Source organism: Salvelinus namaycush, chromosome 15 (genome assembly GCF_016432855.1).
Source record: "Salvelinus namaycush isolate Seneca chromosome 15, SaNama_1.0, whole genome shotgun sequence".
Lineage (NCBI taxonomy): Eukaryota > Metazoa > Chordata > Actinopteri > Salmoniformes > Salmonidae > Salvelinus > Salvelinus namaycush.
In genome coordinates, this window is record NC_052321.1 from 15,965,857 (window position 1) to 15,976,850 (window position 10,994).

At 40.5% G+C, this 10,994-nt stretch overlaps 1 protein-coding gene across 1 annotated transcript; it reads left to right on the forward strand.

The window, feature by feature from the left end:
- The first annotated feature begins 373 nt into the window (after window positions 1-373).
- On the forward strand, window positions 374-7,437 carry LOC120059842 (visual system homeobox 2-like). The gene is made up of 5 exons (XM_039008892.1): window positions 374-794; window positions 1,202-1,286; window positions 2,486-2,609; window positions 5,878-6,058; window positions 6,444-7,437. Exons 1-5 carry the CDS (start codon window positions 374-376, stop codon window positions 6,755-6,757), a joined length of 1,125 nt encoding a protein of 374 aa, XP_038864820.1. The 3' UTR covers window positions 6,758-7,437.
- The last annotated feature ends 3,557 nt before the right edge of the window (window positions 7,438-10,994 follow it).

The window sequence follows — 10,994 nt, forward strand, 5'->3', positions numbered from 1 at the left end:
ACATTGGATGGATAGCATAGCTTCGTATTTGCCTACATTCTTCAACTCAGTCCACCTGTTTCATCTTCTTTATCCGCAGGCGTTTTGGGTTATCCGGACACTCTGGTTTGTGTAGCCTACCTATATAGCCTTATAATATATCAGTTATTTGGGAATAAACCGTTTCCAAAGGCGCGTAATAATGCCTGATGCGCAGGAATCCGGAAAAATCCCTCGTAGCTGATTGGCTGCTGGACTCTGACTCTTGTTGGGATGGACCTGTTGGATAAAAGGACCATTTTAGAGAGTCTCGAGTGATACATCGTGGCTAGTGCGCTGGGGACCGACCTGTGAGCCGATACAAATAGGGAATAGGCCAACTATCGAAATCACCATGACAGGTAAACAAGGAGCTGCGGTGCTATCGGAAACGTTGAATATATCCAAAACGTCCTCTATCGGTGCTAACGGAGGGAATAACAGCCTGCACCAACAATCAAAGAACAGCGCCACGCACCCTCCCAGATGCACCGGATTCGGGATACAGGAGATTTTAGGGCTGAATAAAGAGCCTTCGGCGGCCCCGAGGAGCGCCTTGCAGTCGCTACCATCTGGGGCGCACCTGCTTGCCGCCAGGTCAATGCTTGGCCCCGCTGGTGTAGGAGTTGGGATGGGATTAATCGGGCCTGGAGGGATTCCGTCATTCTACAGGCAACCAGCGTTTTTGGAGGTCCTGCAAGATGCGCAGAACGTTCACTTGCAAACCCACAACAGAACTGTGGGACATCTGGACCACAGCCAGTCCGCCAGTTCAGGTAGGAATTACAGTCGTCATTACATTAAAGACTTAAAATATACAGTTGTATTATTAGTAGTAGTAATAGTAGTACTATTATTAGTAGTTAGCCTATTATTATTATTAGTAGTAGTAGTAGTGGTAGTAGTAGTAGTAAGCTAGTATTAGTATTCATATTATTATTAGGCTGAACTTTAAAAGCACAATGGAGAACCATAGGCAACTTATAATATAAAATTATACTAACAATAATACAAATAGGCTACTTATGTCAGTATTATAACAAGAACAGAATATAATGATAACATCTGTGTTAGACGTTGTTTCTTAGCCTACTCAATTTTAACACTACAATTGTGATAACATATTGAATATGTTCCTCAAACGAGTCATTCATGTTATTGCCACGTTTTCTAATATTCACAGACTCAGAAGATGTGTCATCAAGTGAACGAAAACTCTCAAAGAACTCATTAAGCCAGAGCAAGAAACGGAAGAAAAGACGGCACCGGTAGGCGTTGCATTCCAACACATGATAGGCCTATTGTTGTTTATCAGAACGCTATAGCCTAATAGCTTCAAATTCTGAAGCGCACGTTTCAACATTTTTTTTTGGCCTAACGATACTTGTTTTTTGTTTAGGGCTTTTGAACTGTCTTAATTCAAGAACAACTATTTTGGATTTTGTGAAGGCTATTGTAACAAGATTGAAAAATGATGTATTGAAGAATTGAAAAGTAGCCCATGCTAATTACTGAGCTGACAAACTTGTCCTTTTCCAATATTAATAACCTTGTAACAAATATGGAATTACATTTAATAGGGTCTAGGCCTAGATGTTATAAAGTTAATACAAATTATTTTTATGCAATTAGGCTTACAACGCATTTCCTTATTTAATGGTCTTTGGATTCCATTTTTCCATATAGCAAATTAAGGATTTAGGCCTACAAGTGTGAATTTACAGGCTAGCCTACTCTAACAATTCCGTATTATTTCATACATTTGTGTTAATTCATTTTGATGTACATTTGTTTTGGGGTGTGGAAGCATTAGCGTTTTGTTGCGAATCAGCCCCGGTCAATTCATCATGCATGGGCCTATTTTGAATATAGACTTTTTACAATCGAGTGTATAGGCCTAAAAGTACACCATATGGATATGGCCTACCTTTTACTTATTAAAACGTTTCATAACGATATAGGCTTAGTCTGTGAATACTTTATCATTCCTTTATGAGGGGGATGAGACATTGAAATGGATATAGATTATTTCCTTTTCCTCCAGCATAAAGAAAGAAAAGGGATTTTTTAATGTATCCATTTATTTATACTCACTTACCGAGTGCATGAAAATGATGCTTTCTGGCTTACATGCATTGGCTACTGAATACTTTTTATTGTAATGAAATACTATGATCGGGCAGCTGCTTTTGGATGTTATGTGGACGAGAGGGTCGCTGCATTGAGTTAGGCCTACTCTATTTCTAAAATGCACCATTGTTTTGCATGTACCTAAGATTAAATGCATACCACCAAAACCTTTGTATATATAAGATGTACGGCATGCATTGGGCCACCGTGCAAATTAAGGTGTGCATTTGTACAGCTGATCTGTTTAAATTAAATAATAGCCAACCGAGCTTTCCTATTTATTTGCATTGCGACCATTTTTCAATGTGGACAATTTACATATTTCATATTTCTTCAGGACCATATTCACATCTTACCAGCTCGAGGAGTTGGAGAAGGCCTTTAATGAAGCTCACTACCCAGATGTGTATGCAAGAGAGATGCTGGCTATGAAAACAGAGCTTCCTGAGGACAGAATACAGGTATGACAGCAGGCTGTTGATGTTGGCAGTTTATTATTGTATATCATGTCAGAGGAAATGTATTTTTTCACTTGAGTTCTTCCTCCCCAACACAAATGCATTCAATTTATTAGCATGAACTAAAATTGCATTTAAATGTCTCAGAACAGCATTATTCATGTTTATAGCCTATAATTTTGATTTATCTACTGGATAAAATGACTGGAATATTATGTCAGATATAGTTTTTTTACGTCATACTCAGTGTCCTTGCAAAGAAACTCAAACTGGAATATTGTTACTCTGCAAAATATTTAATACAGGAGAACTTGTGCTAATTGTAAAAAATCTTTCTCCAATTAAATGTGATTAACAGTGAATAATTCTTCTTCTATTTAATATATGTTCTGCATTTATCTTAGAGCAAGCACTATTAAGCACTATTGATATCTGTCACTGGATACATTGCGACTGTGATCTGCTTTTGATATTGGCATTGTTAGCATTATTCTCTTGGAAATAATCATAATTCAATTTACATGATAATGGTTGTAGTTTTGCTAACAAATTAATGATCAGTTAAAGGCCCAATGCAGCCGTTTTTATATCAATATCAAATCATTTCTGGCTAACAATTAAGTACCTTACTTAAATAGATTACCATTAAAATGGGCAAAAGTAGCTATTTATCAAAAAACAATTTCTCAAGCAAAAATTTGGCTAGGACTGTCTGGGAGTGGTCTGAGGGAGGAGGGGAAAACTAGCTGTTATTAGCAGAGAGGTTTGGAACTCTCTTTGTTATTGGTCTATTAACCAATTTACCACATGGTGATGTCACCATGGAAAGCCAAAACTCCTGTGGAATATCATATCAATCCTTTATGGGCAGAAGGGGGTTTTGGGGTCCATGGACAGAGTACAGGACACTAATGGCCGGAATGGAGGAAATTAAATGGCATCAAACACCTGGAAACCATGTGTTTGATGTATTTGATACCATTCCACTGATTCCGCCCCAGTCATTACCACGACCCCGTTCTCACCAATCAAGGTGCCACCAACCTCCTGTGCTGCTGGTGATGTCATCACACCAAACAGGCTGAAATTTCAGGCAGTCTTTTCAAACAGCTCTTACACTAAAAGGGCATTACCATCAATTTCACAGCATTATTCCAACCTCATAATATACAGGTAACTGCCAAAATAAAAGACACTTGAGTAAATGAGGGATTCAAAGTATAGCAGGGGCTTCCACACAGGTGTGGTTCCTGAATTAATTAGGCAATTAAAACATCCCATCATGCTTAGGGTCATGTATAAAAATGCCCAGTTGCACATTATTTTGGCTACCATGGCTAGAAGAAGAGATCTCAGTGACTTTCAAAGAGGGGTTTCAAAGGAGCATAGGGGGTTTAAAGTGTGTGTGTGTGTGTCTCAGTCACCAGATCTCAACCCAATTGAACACTTATCGGAGATTCTGGAGTGGGGCATGAAACAGCGTTTTCCACCACTATCAACAAAACACCAAATTATGGAATTTATCGTGGAAGAATGGTATTGTATCCTTCCAATAGAGTGCCAAACACTTGTAGAATATATGCCAAGACGCATCAAAGCTGTCCTGACGCCTCTGGCCCAACGCCCTGTTAAGATACTTTAAATTGGTGTTTCCTTTATTTTTCAGTTACCTGTATATAAAACATAGAAAAATCAAGGTTTTGACTGCACTGGGCCTTTACGTTGAAATAGGCTCGTCTCAACATTTTTGGCTTTAGCCGTGGGATTTAAATAGCCTTGATCCAGACTATAAAGCAGGTATTAAAAAAACAATGAATTGCCTAGAAAATGAAAAGTGGAGTGATCTAGGCCTAGCCTACTCTGCACTTGACGAACTAGTTAACCACATAATGTTTTATGGAGGATGCAAGTGTGCCCACGTAAATCGATCAGAGATGTCAAAGACACCTCTAGCAGCATCCTCGCCAGAGCAGATCATCTCTCATCAGGCGCAGTTGGATGTGAAACAATTTGTAATCGGAGAGGAGCACTAACGACCTAATCATGCTATCAAGGCGGAAGAAGATTGCGGTGTGACCTGGACCATCCATCTGCCCGAGCGCCTTTTAATTTCGTTCTCATTAAGGCTCTTCGCCGCGAATAAATAATAAGGAAATAAATAAATAAACGTAGGCTATTCCTATCCTAAATAAAATTAACACCCAATTTTCTCATAGATTGTAATTAGTTAAATCAGACGAGCTTGCCTTGTTCCAGGGGGAGGCTGGCTCGAGACACTGGGAGTTCAGACGAAATAACTACATTGAATTTATTAGCACGGGTCAATAGCGCCGTTCCCCCGAGTCCCGCTCGTTTAATTTCCCGTGATATTTGCCCGCCTGTCCACCATCGATTGGGCTTGAAATTAACTTATTTTTCAATCAGCCTCGGCGTGCCCTAGGGGTCGCTTCTGCTCGCAGCTTCCCCTCGGCTTCCTTTGAGGGCCAGAGAAACAATTTCTCATAAAAAAGCATCTTGTATGAAATAAGGGCTATCATCAGAATTATCAGAAAAAGGTTCTAAATGGTTTTGATCATTTTCAATTTAATGTCTGGTCCCCCTCCACAGTCGAGACATCTCTGTGCTTCCCCTCTTCTTTTTTTGCACAGCACATACAGCCATCAGAAGTGGCCAAGGCTGTTTAACAGCTCTGTGTTGTGCTATGAAATCAATTTGGCCTCTCACTGAGCTGACAGATAGCCTGGGGGCCCCAACCAGTAGTCATGGTTGGGCAAGTGAAGCATCTTAATGTTTTAGTCACTATCCGTCTACACTACCTCAGGCTGGGGGGAGATAGGGACTGACAGAAGGCAGAGATCATTCAGAGACCACCAGCAGCCTGTATGGGAAATCAATGTGCTGAATCAAATCACATCAGTTTTATCTTATATCACCACACATTACATAAGAGATCTAACAGATATCTCAAAACAACACTGAAGTGAATGTAAACTGGAATAATAGTGAGAGAAACAAGACCAGATTAAGTTATGTACTTTTCACAAATAAAATAAAATAATTGGCAGAAAGGGCCATTAGGTCTGCCAAAGATTGGGATGGATTTTTCACAGGGTGGACAACTGTGTCACAATGTGATGCCAGTGCTAGAGCCAGTTAAGGTGGTGGTGTCTGTCAGTTAGTAGACTCATTGATGCTGCTAGTGTCAGTGTGTCTGAATATTGCTAGTTTCAGTGTTGGTCAGTGGTACTGAATACTTTCTCCTGGGTTACAGGTCTGGTTCCAGAACCGCAGGGCCAAATGGAGGAAGAGGGAGAAGTGCTGGGGTCGCAGCAGTGTGATGGCAGAGTATGGGCTGTATGGCGCCATGGTCCGCCACTCTATCCCCCTACCGGATTCCATCCTCAAGTCTGCCAAGGATGGCATCATGGACTCCTGTGCCCCATGGCTGCTTGGTATGAGACTAATGTTTTATCTACAGCAGATTTCACCCTCCATGCTTACTCTCAGATATTTTCCACATTTTACTTTCCTACTTGTGATTGTGGGTTGTGTTCCTCATAATTCAGAGAAGAGGCCAAACACACCATTTCATACTTGATTTAATCTTTTCATCAAATGAAATGATCAAGATATCATAATTTACATATCGCTTAGTGGGAGAAAAAAACTATTCAGCAAATATTTACTATCAGTTTACACTTATTATGAATCCTCAATTTGAAGATCATATTCCTATAGCTAAATCAGAACTATTTCTTTGCTTACTATTTTCAGTTCAAGATGGCTTTCCAATCAGCAGACGCTTTTCTAAATCCGAATACCCACAATTCTTTACAGGGATGCACAAAAAGTCCATGGAGACCACGGTCGTCCAGCCAAAAGGGAAGTCCGATGTTCCCCAGCAGCCAGCCATTCAGAGGGCTGAAGAGTGCGACGTGGAGGAGAAGAGGGCGGAGGGCAAGTCACCCATCTCCAAAGAGGAACTGAGGGAGAACAGCATCGCAGCACTCAGGGCAAAAGCACAGGAGCACAGTGCCAAGGTGCTTGGGACTGTTACATGCGAGAGACCAGAGAGCAAAGTGGAGAGACAGGCGACAGAGGAAAAATCTAGTGGCCCTTTGAGTCCAGTGGAAGAGCCCAAGAGTCCATAGACCCTCACTTTGTACAGACTTTGCAGTGCCCCTGACTGTGCTCTAAACATCTGTATGGACTCAACTAGATTGATCAGTATTACAGTGTTCTCTGAGAGGTTTTTACATGTTGAACATCCTAGATCTCTATTATACTGTTTTAAAATGACCTGCTTTATACTGGTCTTCCTATTGGAAAGATTAAATATCTACATTTGTATTTTATTGACTAAGAAAAACCCCAATGCACTTTCTGTCTTTCTTACTCACTGACATTCATACAAATATTGATGCTTACATATTGTTGAAAATGGTTTAATATGGGGTTAGCAGTCCATACAGATGTATATTGCTGACAACCCCTATAACTAGAAGATACCCACTTTACACATTTCTATCATTGAATATTCTTAAACTACTAATTCAGTGTGCAAAGTGCATACTTGTGTTTGTTATAATGAACCAATTAGGACATTTGTTGATATATAAGTTTGTTGATATATAAGTAGCCAATCTCTGAAACTATACTGTACTCTATATTGAATTCACAGCATCCATAGTGTTGATGCTGACTGTGTTTCTTGTCTAGTCGCTCCACTGAAGCGACTATACATCTGTGGGATGATGATGTACGAAAGGGAAAACATTACTCCACTAATTTGGAACACACAATAATTAAAACGTTGTCTTACGTTGTTCTTATGCTGTATATAATGGAGATAAAGACGGCTCACAAAGGCACTGTTAAAATATACTTTCATGTAGTCTTTAAATGTTTGTGTTTTTGTTTCACAGTCTGTATAGTATGCAATACAAAGTATTAAACAATTTTTTATGAGGTCTGCTGTTACATTATTTTGTGTATTACCTCATCACAAAGCCAAGTGGCCAGGTAAACCTGCACGAGAGAAGCTGTAGGTCTATAATTATTGATATTCTTCGCTACCTGGGCTTACTTATGATATTTACATCTTCAGTAAGCAGCAAGAAGTAAGTCCTGGACTGCTGTACCAGACAAAGGATACTCTAAAATCCACCAGAGTTGTCCTTGTTGTCATTCCCTGTGCATGATGCTCCGTTGGTCATGCTCATTAGAAGGTGGCTAGCTGGTCCTATAACTGAACGCTCTGCCTGTTCCCAGGGCAGCCAAGTGTAGCACTGTGTTCTGTCTGCAATCTGTTGCAGTTGAGAGGCTTCAATCTCTCAAATTAAACTATGGGGCCGATGCATGAGGATCATATGGGAGAGCCAGTGAAACAGCCCAGATGAGAAGCTCTCAGCCTGTATTAAAGGCGCCTGCTCTGATACTTACCAAGAACCTTATCAGGCTCTAGTAATGCTTTTTTATCCCTTCGTTTCAGATGTTTAGATCACTTATCCATCCCAGCTTTTTTTATGTATGCACATACTGCTAGCTGCAAAGTTGAGCTAACGTATATGCATTGGTTCACAGGTCAACGTGACGCAATGGATTTTAGATTTAGATTCGATTTATTAAGAGTGGATGCAATATGGGCTCCATCAGATTGCATGTTGAATCAGATTCACTCCTCAGTGGCAGATGAGTGTCAGTAGGCATCAACATGTTTGCATGCCAGATTATTATAATAATCTTTGGCTACGTTTACACAGGCAGCCCAATTCTGATCTTTGTCCAATTATTGGCAAAATACCAATTAGTGGAAACAGATCGGAATTGGGCTGCCTGTGTCACGTTAGGGGAAATACTGGCAATTTCTAACTGACAAAAACAAGCATACATAAATAATAATGATAAGGAAATAGCATTACTAGAGGTAGAATAATAGGAATATTAAAACATTCAAAATAAGTGTTGTATTTCATTTGGAATGTTAAGCAACTTGACCACTTTATAAATGGTATTAGGCCTACTGTAGTACTAATAGCTAGATGTGGGGATGCAGCCTGCTCAACACTAATCTCCTATAGTGTATCAGCAGCATTCTGTCCATCCTGAATCATCACTACTGGATCTTTGATTCCAGCTGCTCCTCATCATCATTGACCCTGTATGGCTAGTGCCACTGTCATTAGATTTACACTGTTCATTTGACCCTAATTTAATTAAGTGTAATCAATTCAATGACATCTGGTGTGATAATGCCTGATTTGTGTAAAAAATATATGTTTTAGGAACATCGATTTCATTCATTGAGGAATATTTGCCACTATTGATTCAATGGTCCAGTTGATTAGAAATGCCGTAAATTTCAGATTTCATAAAAACATGCCATTTACAGTGTACTCAGAAAGTATTCAGACCCCTTGACTTTTTCTACATTTTGTTATGTCACAGCCTTATTCTAAAATGGATTTTAAAAATGTGTTATCCTCAATCTACACAAAATACTTCATAATGAGAAAGCAAAAACAGGTTTTGGGCAATTTTTGCAAATGTATAAAAAACTTAAAACAGAAATTACACATTTACATAAGTATTCATACCATTTACTCAGTACTTTGTTCAAGCACCTTTGGCAGCGAATACACCCTTGAGTCTTCTTGGGCATTACGCTACAAGCTTGGCACACCTGTGTTTGGGGAGTTCCTCACATTCTTTTCTGCAGATCCTCTCAAGCTCTGTCAGGTTAAATGGGGAGCGTCGCTGCTCAGCTAGTTTCAGGTCTCTCCAGAGATGTGAGATCGGGTTCAAGTCCGGGCTCTGGCTGGGTCACTCAAGGACATTCAGAGACTTGACCCGGAGCCACTCCTGCGTTGTCTTGGCTGTGTGCTTTGGGTCGTTGTCCTGTTGGAAGGTGAACCTTTCATCTGACTAGATACTCTTGTTTCTCATGGTCTGAGAGTCTTTAAGTGCCTTTTGGCAAACTCCAAGTGTGCTGTCATATGCATTTTACTGAGGAGTGGCTTCTGTCTCGCCACTCTACCATAAAGGCCTGATTGATGGAGTGCTGCAGAGGTGGTTGTCCTTCTGGAAGGTTCTCCCATCTCCTCAGAGGAACTCTGGAGCTCTGTTTGAGTGACCATCAGGTTCTTGGTCACCTCCCTGACCAAGGCCCTTCTCCCCCTATTGCTCAGTTTGGCCGCGCGGCCAGTTCTAGGAAGAGTCTTAGTGGTTCCAAGCTTCTTCCATTTAAGAATGATGGTGGCAACTCTTTTCTTGGGGACCTTTGATGCTGCAAAAATGTTTTGGTACCCTTCCCCAAATCTGTGCCTCGACACAATCCAGTCTCGAAGCTCTACGGACAATTCCTTCGACCTCATGGCTTGGTTTTTGCTCTGACTGTCAACTGTGGGACCTTCTATAGACTGGTGTGTGCCTTTCCAAATGATGTCCAATCAATTTGAATTTACCACAGGTGGACTCCAATCAAGTTGTGGAAACATCTCAAGGATGATCAATGGAAACAGGATGCACTTGAGCTCAATTTTGAGTCTCAAAGCAAAGGGTCTAAATACTTATAAATAAGTATAAATAAGTTATTTCTGTTTTTTCCTTTTTTGTACATTTGCAGGTATTGACCGGATATACATCATCAGATACGTCATCAGAGAGCGCAACAGAACATTGTACTGTCTACACTCGGTTTGTTGTTTGTATTAAAACATTTTCATTAAATCGTCTTTAATCGTCGTAGTCGTGGGAAAGACTCATTGTTATCTTTTCGTAAAACAACTGGTTGCAGTAAAGAGCCAATCTGGATACTAAGGAGATCCTGAGGGAAATCGATGAGTACCAACAGCTTTACGCTATGGAGGAACAACATACTCCATCATGGAAAGATCCGACCACCTCACAAAATAACTTTATCCCGGAAAAAAAAGAAGCTTTTTCTGCATACACGGACAATTTACTTACCATTGAGGTAGAGGCTAGTGCTCTGGCTGGAATCCAGGCAACACTGGAAACATTTGTGAGGAGTGTGAGCAGGGCTGAGGGGGAGTTTGGAGTTCAGCCAGAGTGAAATTCTCACGCTCCAAAGAGAAAACAAGACACTCACAGCCAAGGTAAAAATCCACAATTCCAACATGGATTGTCTACTCAGGGAAGACAGGGTGATGAAGGAGACGCTACTAGACATACAAAGTTGTAGCATGCGTGAAAATATATTTTTTTCTGGGATTCCTGAGGACGCATCCAATAGTCCAGAGGGCGCGATCAGATAATTCATGCAATCCGCCTTGAAACTTCCTATAGAGACTGTAAACAAGGTGGCTTTTCACCGAGTACACAGACTTGTAGCTCGGAGCGACAAGACCAAGGGTCCCCGACCAATCA

Excerpts from the sequence above, each read along its gene's own strand:
- LOC120059842 (XM_039008892.1), top strand. The coding sequence starts at position 374 with ATGACAGGTAAACAAGGAGCTGCGGTGCTATCGGAAACGTTGAATATA. Across the intron at positions 2,610-5,877 it reads TTCCTGAGGACAGAATACAG|GTCTGGTTCCAGAACCGCAG; the intron begins GTATGACAGCAG and ends CCTGGGTTACAG. Across the intron at positions 6,059-6,443 it reads CTGTGCCCCATGGCTGCTTG|GGATGCACAAAAAGTCCATG; the intron begins GTATGAGACTAA and ends AATTCTTTACAG.